Genomic DNA, 16,817 nt, shown 5'->3' with positions numbered 1-16,817 from the left:
GGACGCACATGCCAGCATGCCTACACCCCCGCCTCTCCTGTCCTGCCTGCTTTACCCTCAAGGGCTTACAAGGTAAAGGCCGTTTAAGGTAAACAAGACACCGGGAAATTCACTGACACACCGACCGACTGGTGGAATTCGTCGGCAAGTCCTGCCTGAGAAGAACAGAAAGAGCCACTGCTGCGGGTGGTCCGGAGAGGCAGCACACTCACCGCTCGGGGTTGGTGATGACCAGCCCGTGAAACACCCGCGAGAGATCCCGCAGGTTGAAGATGTAGTGGAACTTGGACGGGGTTGGGGGCAGGTCCTGCACGATTTCTGTGTAAAGCGCCAGCGTACAGCGTGTTAACGTGTCACTCACAGCCACAATGCTCTCGTGAAACACCTGAGAAATGAAAAAGCCCTCCCATGTCTACCTGTGGATGTGTAGATAAGTGAACCAGTCCATCCACACGTATTGGCCACAAAACAGGACGGAGCACTGACACACACACCATGTGGATGAACCCTGAGAGCACAATGCTGACTGAGGGAAGGCAGACACAGAAGACCACAAGTCACAGGAGTCCATTTACAGGAAGTGTCCAGATTAGGAAAACCCATCAGACAGAAAGCACACGCGTGGCTGCACCGGTGGAAGGGCGGGGTGGAATGACTACTTGGGGGTAATGAAAATACCCTGGAACTAAATGGTGATGATGGTTGTAAATGACTGTGAAATGTACTCCCTGCCACTGAATTACACACTCTACAATGGCTAAGATAACTAATCTCATGTAATGTGACTGTTACCATAATTTTTAGGAGGGGGCCCAGGGGAGCTCAGGGACTTGCCTGAGGAACAGCATGGGGACTGACTCCAGAACTCGAGTCCCTGCCGTAACCCAGGGCTACACCATGACTCCCATGGGCACCAGGTGCTTCTGTCTCTGGGCCCCTTCATAAAAATATGTTATTTGATATTTTATGACTGCATAAATATTTTCTATTTTATGAGTAAGTTACATAATGTAGCCATACAATTTAGCTGGATTACATTCACTTTTTCTCCTGGTTTTGAAAGAAATGAAGTGTGTTCGCAGGCCCCTAAAAGCCCCATGGGCTGTAGGCACTGTGCCTGCTGTGGGAACACTCACGTTGGCCCTCAGACATCCCTACCCATGGTGAGGTCCCGTCAGGTGGACAGCTGATCAACATCGAGTTACCGAGGTATGGCCTTTCAGGATGGAGAAGTAAATTAGATGCAAAGACTCCTCCGAAGGGAAGGGAACATTGAAGACGCTGAACAGAGAGAGAAACCGCGGGTCCACCTCGTTGCGGCCTCCCCCAGCCTTTCCCATCGCAGCGATGAAGCCGAGGTCTCGGATACTCTTACAGTTCAGCTCCTTCCCACGGTCGTACAGGTAGCCTTTCTCCAGCAGCAGTTTCAGCAGGGCGATGGGCTGCTGTGTGCCATATTCATCCACCTCGGGGTTTCAGAAGACAAAGAGCGGTCGCAGTCCCACAGCAGAACCCAGGGGTGCCTCTGCTGACCACCGCCTCTCTCCCTCTCCCAGAGCGCTCTGGGTGCAGTCTCAGGGGCTTCTCAGAGTTCCCAATTACATGTCCACCTGTAATTTCTCCCACACTAGGCTGCAAGCTCCATAGGGGCAAGGACTGCTGCACTGCACCAGTACCACAGGAGGTGCTCAATAAGCATATGTTAATTGGATGAATGGATGGGTACAAGAAAGGATGGATGAACAGGTGTGTGGGTGGGTGCATGGATGAACGCACAGATAAATGAACGGATAAGTGGGTATGTGGGTGGGTGGGTGGATGCATGGTGGGATGGACGGGTGGATGGATATATGCATGGATAGATTCATGGATGGAGAGATGCATGCACGGAGGGAGGGATGCATGGATAGATGCATGGATGGCCAGACACATGGATGAATAGACAGATGCATGGATGAATCCTGGTTTTGCACACAGTCTTTCTGGAAAATAGATTTTCAGGAAAAAATGGTTCTGTAGAAATGATACAAAATTTAAATTCCAGTACTAAGAAACTTTGCAGCTCTCCGGCTCTGGCCCCTGGAACACGCCCATAACGTATGTTAAGTTCCCCCCCTTCCTTGGAAAATCCAGAAGCATTCTTGGGAAGTGTCTGCTCTTATGCTCCCCATGTATCCAGGGCTGACACTCAAACACATGCTGGGCGTAGTTCAGAGGCTGACTTCCGCCAGCTTTATCTTTTAAGAAACCGAGGAATGTCGCCACTAAGAAAAGGGTCCCTCAGTGTGAGAAGAGCATCCAGTAACACTGAATCCCAAGCTCACTCCCCATAACCATGCCCAGCAGACATCATGCAGAGTAAAGACAGGTGTTACCACACCCGCTCTCTACACACACACACACACACACACACACACACACACACACGCGAGCGCGCGCGCGCGCGCGCACACACACACACACGCGCGAGCACACACCGGGTCCCGCCCCTCACTCCGCCCCTACCTTTGGCATGTTCATGTCGTCCATGAACACCAGGAGGCGCTTCCCCATTGGAGGGCCATATGTGTCTTTGGTTCGCTTTTCCACATTCGCCTCTAAATTTCTCTGGATGTCCAGGGACGTGGTGCGGGAGGAGAAACTGACCATCAACACAATCTGAAACAGGGAGATGATTCCAGAACCTACCCTCTTCCGCAGAATACCAGCCGGCGGTCAGTACGTGACCATAAGCTACTGTCTCCTTTACAGACTCACTGATATCTGAACTAACTCGTCTGTAACCAGTGTCTGCTCTTCACTCTTTTCTAAGTGCTGAAGCAAGAACTCCTCTGCCCTTCTGGCAGGCCTGCCGCCTGTGAGCCTTGCAGACACAGATGGGGGTGGGGCAGGTCTTGGCTCTGCTCAGCTCTAGTTAGGTGACCTCCAGAAAGTCGTTAGCTTTTCTGGACCTGGTTTTTCTCATCTGAGGGATAATTTTAATAACACCTGCTTGGACTCCTTCAGAGAGTGATTGTATCGTAAGGCAAAGTGCACCACGGCATTTGCAACATGACAAAGCAACATTTGAACGCACATTCCCATCATGCCTGCCGTGTCTTCATAAACAGGTCCCAAGGGTGAACCACCACTGGTTCCGTCTCTGGAACTACCTGCTGGGGGGAATGGGAGGGAGGCCCCGGGTCCCCGTGTGGGGAGCGCATCCTCGTGCATGGGGACTCAGGGCCTCTCCCTGTACTTCTTAGAGCAAGTGCTGAGTCCACAGATCAGTGATCTGCACACTCAAGGCATCAGAACGGCCTGGTGGACTTGTGCCACACCACGTGACAGGCCCCATTCTCAGAGTTTCGATTCGGTAGGTCTGGGGTAGGTTGAGCAACTGTTAAGGGGCTGCTGCTGGTCTGGAGGACCCCTACCTTGACCACACCCTCCAACTAAGGTGCCTGAATGCACGTGCACATGAGCTGACCATGCAGAGGCTGGATGAAGCCTCCTGACCATGAACGTGTGCAGATGTGCCTTGCTGGGCCAGAGAGCACCAGCGGCCAAGTCCTGGAGAGGGGCAGTGGGGGGGGGGACACTTTTGAATGCAGCCTCTCTTTGCCTGACTCCACAAACCTGTAGCTCCCTCTGCTGTAAACAGCCGTCTGTGCCCTCTGTAATGACACCCTTAAAGCTCAGTATCCCATGTTTGCATGCCTGGGTGAGTGAACTCGCCTCTCCACAGGAGTGCAGCCCAGCCCTCCCCTCACGAGGCTGCCATGAAGCCCGGCTGGCACTCTGCCGCCTCTGTGCTAGATGGCCGATACAAGTACAGACTTACGTTGGTGTCTTCGCTCAGGTTTTTGAGGAAGTTCTGGGTGGTGGCTGTCTTCGAGGTGCCAGACTCACCAACCAGAAGAATAGGCTGCTTGATCTTCACCATCTGCTCCAGCATCCAGGTGGTGTGGGTCGTGTCCACTGTGTGAACTGCGGGACACATTATGGGCGAGAGTGTCACAAAAACACCAGAGGGCGGGCACACAATAGCCTGGAGTTTCAGACTCCCAGAAAACGCATAAAAAGTGTCAGCAAAAGCCTGAGATGTGACCTTAAAGATGTATAGATGGGTGAAGTCTTCTTAGAAGCTCACTTCCCCAGCCGTTACTCTAACAGCTCTATGGAGGCAGGGTCTACACACCAGTCCACCACTGTAAGGGCGTGGCTCCCGAGGCTGAGGCATTCCTGCAGCTGTTACTTAGCTGGTTACTTAGCACAGCCGGACGCCTCGGAGCCCAAGCCTGACTTGCACTGGGGATGTTAGACTGGGACTCCCTGCTGCCTACGCTACCCACACATCTGCAGCATCTGGTTTCCTGACCAACGTCCTCTGAAGAGAAATAAGCCCTCCAGGTCGGGTCTGGCTCACTCCCACACAGGCAGTTTTTAACTTCGATCGGTTCCCGAGCATACAGGTGCGCCTCACTCTGCAAGAGCCAACACTGGACACTGATTTTGTAAAAATATTCAGCCTCTCTGTGATCTAAGTAGCCAGAGGGGTGCATTTAAAACAAATCTCAACAGATAACCGTCAGTGGAGCAAGACTCCTTAAGGCAGCGCCTCTTACAAAACACTGCCTTGTCCGTTTTCTTGTCCCTTCCTTCCCACACCCAGGCAGCACCGTAGGACGAAGGGAGTCCGTGGAAATGTGCGGGAATCGGAGCAGCACCCCACCCATCCTGGCCCACTGCTCAGGACCCGCCTGCCTGGGGAAGGAGCCGAGAGTCACAGACGTCTTAAGATGCTCAGAGCTGGCAGCCCTGGAAGGAATAAAAAGTGCCACCCTCCTGGCAGGGCCCACGTCTCCCTCTCCTCAGTTTCTCCCATCAGCCCTCTGGGTGGGACTCAGAGCCACGGAATAGGCTTGGTGCTCACTTACCCAGGATCTCAATAAACCTCTTCTCGCGGGAGTGAATGTACTCTGGGACTAAGTTACTCCAGGGAATCCACTTCTTCTGTGCAGGATCGAAATGGAAGTCATACAAGGTGGGGAGTTGAGCTGCGGGAAATACAGGTCCACATCACTTCGATCACAGACATGGAAACACAGAATCGGCTCCAGCAGGAACTTGCTTGAAATGAACTAATGCCAGCTGTCCCCCAGGCAGCAACCTCACTGAGAACTCAGAGCTCACACTATCACTCTCCAGACAGATACACACCATTTGCACCTTTCCTGGGGGTACCAGCAGGTGCTCTGACCCCTGCGCACTCCTCTATAGGGGCAAACAAGCTGGGAAACCCCCCAACACACATATGCAAGGCCGCGCCCTCCAAAAACCTAGCCTACGATACTCTGAGCAGGAAGATGGGCAACACTGGGTTCCCACCTGGCAGTTCCCCGGGCATGGCCCAGACCCCCTCCGTGTCAGCGGAAGGCAAGGAAGCGAGGCGCTTGATACACTCATCGAATTTCAGCCGCCCCTCCTCCAGCAGCGTGGCGCCCAGTGAGCAGTACAGGGCCTCCAAGAAGTAGCACTCAAGGAGGTCAGGGTCCTCTATCTCTCCTTCCAGGAATGCATCCAACATCTTGGTTAACTGGGTCACCTGGTCCACAGGAAGATTCCTGAGTCAGTGACCATACCCCCTGCCCCCACACACATCCAGGGTCGACTCTGGTCCTAGACCCCGGGATCCCAGACTAAGCGTGATGGGAACACATGACCAGTGGTAACGGTTCAGACAGACGGCGCTTACCTTGCCCAGGGCCACACAGAAAGTGTGTGTCTTGTCATAACCTGTGTACCCACCTGGCACCTTTGCTTCTTCCCCTAAAGCCCACTGCGGGTTCATCTCTGGGGAAGCCTTTCTCTTTGCCAGCAGAGACCATTTCTCACCATATTTAGGTCTGTCTGAGGAACTATGGTCTTCAGCTTCTCTCCCTGTCTCCCGTCCACTATCCCCTCCATGATCACGTCCATGAGGTAGGGCACATACTTCTCAAAGAGGCTCTGTAAGTCGCCCTGCTCCGCCTGTAGGAGGAAGAATTCCAAGGCATTTCCAAGGCCTCCTTTGTTTAAAGGGAAGCTAGTGTCCAGCTTTCCTTGTCAACAGGGGTGAGAAACATCCCTCATGAAGGACAAATGTGGCAGGGGAGTTGACTCCGACAGCAGAGCCTTACATCTGTAAAGGAGTTTCTGTTTTCCAGTACACTCTTTAAAAAATATTTTTTTATTTTTACAGAGAGGAATGGAGAGGGAATGAGGGAGAGAAACACTGATGAGAGTGAAATACACTTTCATTCCATCACAAAGCAGCTCCTTTCACTGCCACAGACACTATCCCACCACTGGGGAGGGAAGTGGGATAACAGGTCCCATCTGACAGAAAAGGGGCTAGTTGTCTTAGAGTTCAAGTGGTGTGACCATCCTCACCCAGCAGAGTGCTAAGCAGTGGGAGGCCCCTCGCTCTCCCCAGTGAGGTACCATTGACCGCCAGCTCTCTCTCCCGTGTGACAGCACCTCAGATGGTCCCATCACGCTCCTCCCGGGCTTCTTGGGGGGAATTGCATACCCCCTTTACAGAAAAAAAAAAAGTGTCATCCATCCCCTGGCCTAGATCAAAATCACTATCTCACTGGATGTAAATTACCTGGAAACCCAGGAAGTGTGTCTTCCATGTTTTCATGTTATTTATTGGTAACTTTAAGTGCTCCAGGTCATGAATAGGTCACAGTCAAGGTCACGGCCTCCAACTTACAAACATCTGTCTAGGTTGTTTGTCCAACCAGCCACCAATGCCAATACCTGTAAGCTCATTTCAGAAATAACTTTCACCTTGTTTTGTATCTGCTTGACCCATTTCTTCCAATATGGTTGGTATTTCAAGTTCTTAGGGTCCACATAGACCATTCCACATCGAGACACGGTCGCAGGAGAAGCATACTGCAAATCTCCAACCTGGGGAAACAGAGAAAATCAGCCTGGTCTGCAGCTGTGAACAACTCCACCACGTGCTTAAATGCCTTTGCTTGTGCCAAGTTTTTTACAACTGCATGAAACCCAAGTCATACTCAGATAACACAGCTCTCGTGAGGCCTCTAACTGAACACTTAAGGTTTATCATGGGAGGATTATGCATCTCTGATGTAGCACCCTTTAAAGTTTTCTATTACTGTAAAATTAATGTGAGAATTAACAGGCTGTAGAATGCTTGACAAAAAAAGAAAGTATAAAGACAAAAATAAGCTTAATCCAAAATCCCACCACCAAGAAACAAACGTTGTTATGGAGTGTTCACCTTTTAGTCTTTTTTAAACAAAGTCGACGCTAGGTAGCATAAAACTTAATGACCAGCATCTAAAGCAGAAGTATTCACACACACCTCTCTCCATGAAAAAAAGCTGCGGTTTACTCAGCCAACAAGACGATGCCATGCACACGTACGCAGGCACAGACAAGTTTTGCAGGACAAGTTGGAATGGTCTTAGCGTGAAACTAAAGTGAGAGCAAGTCTCAGGCCCAGGGCTGTGAAATAGGCTCAGAGGCTATGACAGAAATTTTGAAAAAAACAAATAAAGGTAAGATACAAGCAAACAATAAGAGAGAAAAAGCAAAGCAATAACAAACTCCAGGCCACCAAAAAAAAAAAAAGTGTATAAAAGAAAGTAAATGTGATCGCAGTGCATTAGTCGGCTCTGCGGTAACGATTTCCAGTCATAATGATGTAAATGCTGCTCACTGGTTTAACTGACTTAGTGATACAGTAGTTTTGAGGAGGAGAGGTGGGCTGATGGTATCAGTCAACAGATGATAGGTAAAGTGAAGTTGATACATGTCGAGAGAGCTTGCCAAGTGTGTTACTTACAGACGCCAGGTGATGCCGTGAAACGGGACGAGGGAAGGGAGCAGGTGGGTTTGAGTTGTAGTCACCTTACATTCTTCTGCACTGTATGGGTTTCCTACAACCCTCTATATTTATTCCCACTTTAATAAAGACTTAAAATTTTAATGAAAAGCAAGACTCATGTTCAAAATGGTTTTCCTGCTACTTGCCTCGAAGAGCAGGGCACAGTGTGCTTGCAGCCGAATGCGCTCGCCATTGGCCAGGGTCAGCAGCCGGTTGTCGTCCATCACGGAGTTCATGTTCTCCACCCACAGGGCATCCACATCGCCATCAAACAGGATGTACCTGCAGCAACCAAAAAAGAGTGAGCCCTGAGTCCGAGGGAGCTTCCAGCTGTGGCACCCAGAGGGACTCCCCCCACCGTTCCTGCTGCACGCCCCTTCCCAGGGTTGTCTTGCCAGGCCTGAGACACAGCACCCTGCTTGGTCCACAGGTTTCACCCATAAGATAAAACAGGGGGAAAACACATAAGAACTGTCTAAGTCACCAACATTCAAGAATCAGCGGCAGTGGGAATGTCTGACAATGCAGACCTGCATTCCTTATGGGAAAGTGGGAACAACCTGCCAGTGCCCCTTGAGGAAAAAGTGTCACAGTCTACCTCAGGGACAGAAAGTGCCACTCCCTTTATTTTCCAATTATAGCTAAAAGCTCAGTATCGTTTTAGATTCCTTTCAGGTGTACAGCACAGCGGTTACACGCTTATATAATTTACAACGTAATCCCCCGATAGGTCTGGTGCCCACCTGGCACCATATGCAGTTATTACAACATTACTGACTGTCCTTCAGAGTGCAGGGTGCCATCTGTCTTCTGCCTATTCAGCGCGCTCGGCTGATTGGCAAGAAATAAGGCAGGCTCTCTCCCAACCACAGACACTCACTTCCGCTCCTTCTTATCTGTGGGCTTGTTGATCTCCCTGAAGATGTTGGACAGCACCCCGTCCGTCCAGTCCCGGGTGGTGGGGTCCAGGATGCCGTAAAGCTCGATGACGCTCATGGCCTTGGGGTTCAGGATGTATAGCTTCGTTGTCAGTCCCAGCCTAGGTTAGAGAAGGGGCCTCAGCGGGACTGAACGTGCAGGAAACCAATCTTGGCCGCAGTGTGAGGATTCGGTGTTTTCCATCTAACCCGGATTTAAAACACAGTCCACACTCTCTCCCCTCATTTCACAAACCCATTCAATGCAAGGGAACCACCTTTCAAGACTTTGAGCTCCTAGCATCTAATCCCTTGTACTGAAAGGATGACATCTGCTTTGTGTTGACTTTATAAATCACGTGGACAGGGTGCTCCCCGCTAACACGCCTGTGAGTTCCCACAATGCTATGAGATCAGTTCATCTACAGAAAACTAAAGTATACACAAACCATAGTTCATAAGTGACCAAATACATAAATAAGAACAGCAGCAGCACACGTGGACACACACATGATGGTCCTATACATTACCTAGCAATGAACTAACAAAAGAATGAACTTCAGATGGCTGTGGCATGACTCACTTAGAATCAGGAGGCCACTGTCCCCTCGGTCTCTCATAAGAAACACAGAAGAAATAAGAAATGGTCATCACTTACTACATTTCTTGACTATCTAGAAATGTCAGAGCCCCAAAGACTGCGAGGCTTGGTTTGAGTTTTGCTGGAATATCAGTGTGCACTGAAGTCTTCCCAGAATCTAGTTATTGCTTAGGACGAAAGTGAGAAGTCAGAAAACCCATTTTTACTGTGAGGACATCAAGTCACCGCAGGCCTTCATGTCATTCTATGTTAGGGGCGTGAGGTAACCTTTCCCTCCAGGGGCATCACTCCCGCAGGGCTATGATGGTAAGGTGTTTCAGGAGGCGACTCTCTTTCTGGAAACTCTAATGTCATAAGTGTTGCATAATGGTGGGAGCCCTGACTTAAGCTAACTTTTGAAATGGCCTCATAAGACAGTCTGTGAAGTACTCATTTCACAAACCCACTCACGGTCCGATGCACAAAAGAGTCACTGTTTCACCTTCTAAAATACGTTAAGTAAACCCACGATGAGAGAAGTAAAGATGTGATGAGTTCAAAGGGGTGTTTAGGACAAATTTAGCCTCCAGGGAAATCAGAGCACAGTGCAGGACAGGTAACACCACCAACCTCATGGGACAACCACCCCAGCCCCTAGGCCTCCCCACAGAGCTCACACTCACTTGGTCTGGGCCTGACACAGAGCATTAATGACCACGGACTTGCCCCCGCCCGTGGGCCCCACCACCATTGTCGTGTGGCGGGTTAACATGGTCTCGAACATCTGGACAACTTTATCCACCTGCGGGATAAGATTTACAGCTAGGTTAAAACATCTTTTTTTTTTAAACAGCTTCATTGAGCTATAATTCACATACTATACAATTTATCCATTAAAGGTGTATAATTCTGCCTGGCTGGTGTGGCTCAGTCATTAAGCATCAATCTACGAACCAGGAGGTCACAGTTCAATTCCTTGTGGACTCGATCCCCAGTTGGGGGAGTGCAGGAGGCAGCCCACTGATTGATTCTGTCATCATTGATGTTTCTCTCTCTCCCTCTCCCTTCCTCTCTCTAAAATCAATAAAGATATTTAAAAACAAACATAAAACTGGAAGCTGGTCCATCCATCCAATGGAATATTGTTCAGCCTCCACAAGGAAGGAAGTCTTCACACCTGCTGTGACATGGATGAACAGTGGGGACATTATGCTCAGTGAAGTACGGCAGACACAGGACATAGGTCGTACGATTCCACTTATGTAAGGAACTGAGAGGAGTCAGTTCGTGGACAGAACGCAGGACGGTGTTCTCAGGGCTGCTGAAGAAATGGACGGGGGTTAGTGTTTTTGTTTGGGGAGATGAGACGGTTCTGAGATGGGTGGTGGTGATGGCGGCACAGCAACGTGAATGTGCTTGTGAACACCACTGAACTGTACACTGAAACTGGTCAAGATGCTAAGTTTGATGTTACCTGTCCTTTGCCACAGTTAAAATAAAATAACTGGGGAAAAGAGGGAAAGCCCCAGGAGCCATGAACTCTGGCCTTCGGCACCTCGTACCTGCACAGGCAGGAGAACGAAGCCGCCGTCCGTGAGCACCTGCTCCACGGCGTCGTTGAAGTCGGGGTAGCGCACCCGCGGGCAGTCTAGCCCCGGGAACAGGTCGGAGATCAGGCCGAGGAACAGGGGGACATCTTCAAAGACAAACTTGGGCAGGTTCATGTCCCGGAGCGCCCTCATCAGCACCACGTCCTGGATGGGACAACACAGACGTCTCCCAGGATGTGTCCCAGAGACCTGGGGGCCGGTCCAGAAACCCTCTCACAAAATACAGAGTGAAGCTTCACATAAAACGTTTCAAGCGCGGCCTCTTGAGAAACCAGGCATGTTGCTGGTTGAACTGCCTCGTAACGTAGGTCAGTTCTGTGGGAAAGAAACACAATCCCACCTCTCGCTCTCATCCCAAAGAGGAAAAAACTCATGCTCGGCCCTGGCCAGGGTGGTTAGAGCGTCTGCCCATGGACTGAAGGGTCCCGGGTTCGATTCTGGTCAAGGGCACGTACCTCAGTTTCAGGCTCGATCCCTGGCCCTGGTCGGGGTGCATGCGGGAGGCAACCAATCGATGTTTCTCTCTCTCTCCCTTCCACTCTCTCTGAAAAGCAATGGAAAAATATCCCTGAGTGAGGGTTAAAAACACACACATATAACTCATGTTCCTGCTTTTGAAGAATTGCTCGTCCCACCCCTGCACCCTTCAACGACGGACTCACTATTACCGTTGAAACATCACACACTTTGGTTCTGTGAAGACGCTGAACTTGACCTTAGACTAATAGGTCAAATTAGAAGAAAAGAGATCGAATTAAGGCCAGACAACCGAATGAGATGGCAGCTAAGACTGAAACCCTGTGGGGACGGTGCTACTGCCCTCCGGCCCACCGGGTGCTGGTTACACACCGGGGCCCCACCTCTTTAAGTTCGGAAGAGCCCCTCTTCAGCTCGCCAGCCATCACCAGCACCGACTTCAGGGCTCTGAGTCCAAAGTCATAATGGTGCTGCTTGGAGAGCTGCTCCCGGGCCAGCTTGTACAGGACAGTCATCTTCTTGGCCAGAGTCTTTTAGGAGAAAAGATGAAAAAAATTAAGAAAATGAGCAGAGGTGTTCAGATGAAGCTGCTCTACACACGAGCAAATCTTGCCTCTAACAGAAATACCAGGATGGGTCCTTTGCTTGTAACGAGGCCAAATCAGGAGCTCATTTAAAAGGAGACCAGCCTGGCTCAACTCAGGCCTGTCCCTGACGGCTGAGGAAGACCCTGACCACCATCATTTACAGACTAGAATCCATCCAGCATTTCAAACCCTGCCAGTCACACTCCAGAAACGTGCCTCCTGTTTATTTTTACGTAAACACATTATGAAACCTTCTCCTGTAACCGTGTCTGAGGACCTCTCAGCCCCCTAGTCCACACCCAGGTTTCGGCCTGCCGGTCACTAAGGATGACGTGGGGATTCCTCTCACAAAAACCAAGAACCAGAGATCTCATCACTGTAGCTCGAAACCTGGACCACATAACAGGGAGTAAAAAAGCCTTTTCAAACAGGAAGACACGCAACCTAACAACCCTTCATGTTGAAAGTAGCTGCTGTTTCGTACCTTCTCCAGAATCTTCTAAAAAACACATGTGCCTATTGTTGTACAGTTTGAGCGACGATAAAGGAGATGTGTGTGTGTGTATTTATTTAAGGTGCTGCCTCAGTTTCCCAGTTTTGACAACGTGCATCAGCAGGTGTGAGATGAGGTGTTGCCTCTGGGGGAGGCTGCATGAGGTGCACATGGGAGCTCTGTACCATTGTTGTGACTTCATAGGAGTCAAACTGTTACAAAATAAAAGTTAAAATTTTAAGGAGAGAGGGAGGAGAGAGACAAAGCAGAAAATGTGTAAAAGCCACACAGAATGGAAACACCTGCCATCCCGTGAGGGCAGCTGCAGGGCAGGGACAGCAGGGCAGGGACCAAGGCATCCTCGCTGTCAGTGGGCCAAGGTGGGCTCACCTTGGCCTCCAGGAAGCCCTCAGAGAAGAGCATGATCTCACAGATCTGCTGCAGGTCAGGCACGATCACCACCACCGGCCTGAAGAGCGCCTTCACCGACTCGGGCAGCTCCGTGCGGCCCGCGTAGCCGGGGTTCATGGTGATGAAGATGCCCATCCGTGAGTCCAGCGAGATCTCCTGCCCTTCAAACTGAAGGACGACAGGAAAGGAGGGGTCAGGTGTCCGGCCAGCCCACCCCCGGGGAGAGGAGGCTTGTGGGGCAGTGAGGCTATTCATTCCCATGGGCACAAGGCGGTCCTTGTGCTTGTGGCCTGAGTTTCTGGGGACAAGCCTCAGCCGACCCCAATCTGATCTGGATCAAAGGTCTCTCCACTTGAGAAGCATCTGATGCCAGGAAGGAGTGCAGCCTGGGGCTGATTCGAGGTGTTGTGTGATCCCCAACAGGTCACTAAATCTGAGTGTCAGTTTCCTTTTCTGCCAGGTTGTGGAGAAAATGGGACATCACACGTGAGGGCACCATTCGTTCATGTGGATATCACAGAGGACCCCAGAGCAGACAATGGGCCAGCTCTGTTGTCAGAGACCCCATCTCTGGGCTACCTGAATTATATAAAACCACACTCCCCCGAACTCTGATCCAATTAATGTGATGTCACTCAACGCAGCTGTCTCAAACGCAAGTCTACAGATGTAGTCTTGGACCAGGTGAGATTAGGGAATTCTCAGAATTTTTAAAAATTTGCCTTTTCACTTGGTAACGTTAAAAACCCTGCTCAACAGCATGTGCTAGCTTCACCAGGTGTGAAGGTGGAGTTTCTGTGCACTGTGGTAATTTCTACTGAAGACATTTTGGTTTACTGGAATGTTAATTTTCTCAAACATGGGAAGTTACTAAGAATGTCCTTTCCCTTTAGAGAAAGTCACGCCTTTGAGAGCACTGCTCTACCTGCCCATAACTACTAGTTGTATATACCTGGAGCTCATCTGACATTCTTAGAGAACGTTCGAGTCCTCAGTCATCCAAGTTGCTGACAATTTTGGGAAACCCATCCATCTCAGTTTGAAAACAACACCCTTCAGCTCTTCATCTATGGGAAGCCTGGTCTGGAAAGAGCCCTGTCTGATGTTTCCAAGGTAATCCCACAAGCGTCCACCCTGGGAACGTGGCCGGGGGGCCCTCACACGGTGCCTCACCTGGAACGTGGTGAGCTGATGCATCAGAGCATTTCGGATGGTCTGAATCTGAGACGAGATGACCGAGAGCACGGAGGCATCGATGCGATTGAACTCGTCAAAGCAGCCCCAGGCCCCACACTGCGCAAGGCCAGAGAAAATCTTCCCGACGGCCTACAACAAATGTCAGGAAAAGGGCAACTTTCATCTTTATGATGACAAGTGACACAGTGATGAAGACATTTTCTAAACTAAAGCACTCTTCAGATGGACCAGAGAGAACCAGCCAGCCTCCCCACTAATGGATCTTCCTGGCAAGACTTTCCAAGGCCCCTCATGGGCCAGCTCCCACTCGCAGGATTTTACAAATTAAGAATTTTCATGGGAAACTCCAGATTTTTGGAGTTTTCTTCAAATACTAGAGAATCCAGCAACACTGGGTCCACTTTTCCAAGTGGCAACAAGTAGCCAGAGCTAAACAGTGGCCCCCTTAGACCGAGCAGTGCTCTCAGTGGGCCACAGTCCTCACCATGCTCTATTGACTGTCAGCTACTTTACTCACTCTCTACCTGACTCTGGTGGGCATTTAAGTTCAAGACTCTGGCTCTACACACTGCTAACAAAGCAGACACATGTGAGTCCTGAGACCGGCAGGGAGAGGTTTCTCCAGTACCCCTCCAGGTGTCTCTGCCACTGTGTGGAAGCATGTGGGGTGAGTGCCTTCCTGCCGTGCCCACTCTCACTCTCTGTCCAATGAGAAGGTACCAAAAGGGACGCCGAGGCCTTACTTTGTAGTCCATGCCTTCGCCACAGTTGGTTACAACACAGAGCAAGCCCAAGGCTTTCGCCAGGTCCTTGGTGGTCTCGGTTTTGCCGGTACCTGCTGGGCCAGCAGGGGCCCCGCCCAGATACATGGACAGTGCCTGTTAGAAGCCAAATGCAAAACACATGTCTGACTCCTGTAAGAAGACAGCTGTCACTTCCCAGCTTAGCACCATGATGATACATGTGGGATACACATACACACACGACAATGGACAGGTTCACACTCACCTTTTCCGACAGTGACCATTTTTAACATTTCTGCTTTTCCATGAACCTCACTGACCCCTCTGCCCACTAAAAGGGACCAGTGTATCGGGGACTGAATGCCATGCTGGAGGCTGTGCCTGCCCTGAGGACAATGCCCCAGCCATGCCCAGAGTTGAGGCTTAGGGACACACGCACATCTGTGCAGTAAAAAGTCATCTTTGCAAGAGAAAAGCTTGGCCCTTTATCTCCAGATCCTAGGACCTGACCTCTAAGTGTTTGTTCACAGTCTGGAGGCCATAAGCCTGAAGTCCAGGTGTAGGCAGGACCCCGCTCCCTCTAGACTCTCGGGAGAAATGCTTTGCGCTGCGTGGCCCATGGCCTCTTCAGCCCGATCCCTGCCTCTATCTTCATACCACCTGCCCTGAAGCCCTGTGTCCTCTCCTCTTCTGAAGAGGACATGGGTCACTGGGTTTAGGGCCCTAATCCAGGGTGTTCATCCCAGTCCTTAAGGAGTTAAATCTGCAAAGACCCTATTTCTGAGCAAGGTCACATTCTGAGGTTCCAACAGACGTGAACATTGGGGAAGACACTGGTCAGCCAAGTACCACAGTCATGCTGAGGGAAACACACGACCAAAGGCAAATGACAACCACACAGCCCGACTGCATCACCTGTGTCAGAGTCAGGTAAATCCGGTCGGTGAGTGGCGTGATGACCAGCCTTCCATTCAGCCCCATGTACTCATAGCCGTAGCCAAAGGTCCCTGTGCACTGGCGGATGTTCAGCTCATCCGGCTCTCGGTCCCAGTAGAAGCGCAGCTGACTTTCCCATTCGAACTCCCGGGCCTCAAGGATGCTGGGAGGAGAGACATAGGGGGTGAGTGAAGAGGGAGGCAGAGGTGGCGGGAGAAAAGGTGGATGCGAAGGGGACAGGGGAAACAGTGAGAGGCCAAGGAGGCTAAGGGACATGTGGGGAGGCCTGCACCTGCCCCTGATGAAAGAATCCACGATATCCCTGGCATGTACATCAATGATGAGAACCGTGTTGTATTTCTTCCGGTCATTTTTGTTCAAGGGCTTGGTGATCCGTGTGACCAGCTCGTCGATCTGCCGGTGCATCTTCTTGCCATAGCTCTTCATGGCCTGCTTCTCCCCTGCCTGTACTCGGTGGAAGACATCCTCCACCTCCCACGTCCACCACACCTGGCAGGCGGCCAGCACCACCATCCCCTGGTACAGGAGCATCCAGTCGACTCTAAAGGAGAGCACACCTTTGTGACTGTAGCCAGGAACCAAACACAGTCCCGTGAAGACTCTGTCTCTTGGATCCGGCATAGGGCAGACAGAGTTAACACCTTCAGGCAAGTGCACGACAGTGTAACTCTTCTGCCAGGCCCTGCCCCATGTGTCTCAGTGGTTAGAGCATTGGCCCGCGGAATAAGGGGTGGCGGGTTCAATTCCCGGTCAAGGGCACCTCCCTTGGGTTGCAGAATCCCTGCTCCGGGTCGGGTGTGTGTATGTGGGAGGCAACCAATGTGTCTCTCTCACATCAATGTTTCTCTCACTACACCTGAAGGGCAGTAGTTTCTGTATAGTTCAGCTTTTGAATATCATCTGGCACAGTGATCAGCCCAGACCAAGGGGCCACAAAATATTGGTTGAATGAATATA

General features: G+C 50.8%; 1 protein-coding gene across 2 annotated transcripts in view; it reads right to left on the bottom strand.

The window, feature by feature from the left end:
• The window catches only part of DNAH10 (dynein axonemal heavy chain 10), a 74,634-nt gene that overhangs the window by 24,652 nt on the left and 33,165 nt on the right, over positions 1-16,817 (bottom strand). For both annotated transcript variants that reach the window (XM_087828624.1, XM_016203131.2), the window contains 18 exons: positions 16,132-16,401; positions 15,819-16,002; positions 14,904-15,038; positions 14,137-14,289; positions 12,943-13,131; positions 11,856-12,002; positions 10,948-11,139; positions 10,069-10,187; positions 8,769-8,927; positions 8,035-8,170; positions 6,817-6,939; positions 5,878-6,012; positions 5,371-5,587; positions 4,920-5,039; positions 3,824-3,969; positions 2,506-2,658; positions 1,206-1,466; positions 213-385 (listed from right to left, as the gene is read on the bottom strand). In XM_087828624.1, coding sequence (XP_087684750.1) covers positions 213-385; positions 1,206-1,466; positions 2,506-2,658; positions 3,824-3,969; positions 4,920-5,039; positions 5,371-5,587; positions 5,878-6,012; positions 6,817-6,939; positions 8,035-8,170; positions 8,769-8,927; positions 10,069-10,187; positions 10,948-11,139; positions 11,856-12,002; positions 12,943-13,131; positions 14,137-14,289; positions 14,904-15,038; positions 15,819-16,002; positions 16,132-16,401 — 3,012 coding nt within the window. The remainder of the gene's footprint in view (positions 1-212; positions 386-1,205; positions 1,467-2,505; positions 2,659-3,823; positions 3,970-4,919; positions 5,040-5,370; positions 5,588-5,877; positions 6,013-6,816; positions 6,940-8,034; positions 8,171-8,768; positions 8,928-10,068; positions 10,188-10,947; positions 11,140-11,855; positions 12,003-12,942; positions 13,132-14,136; positions 14,290-14,903; positions 15,039-15,818; positions 16,003-16,131; positions 16,402-16,817) is intronic.

Source organism: Miniopterus natalensis, chromosome 20 (genome assembly GCF_054644295.1).
Source record: "Miniopterus natalensis isolate mMinNat1 chromosome 20, mMinNat1.hap1, whole genome shotgun sequence".
NCBI classification, from domain to species: Eukaryota; Metazoa; Chordata; class Mammalia; order Chiroptera; family Miniopteridae; genus Miniopterus; species Miniopterus natalensis.
The sequence above is the reverse complement of the archived record's forward strand: the minus strand, read 5'-3'. Positions and strand labels throughout refer to the sequence as shown.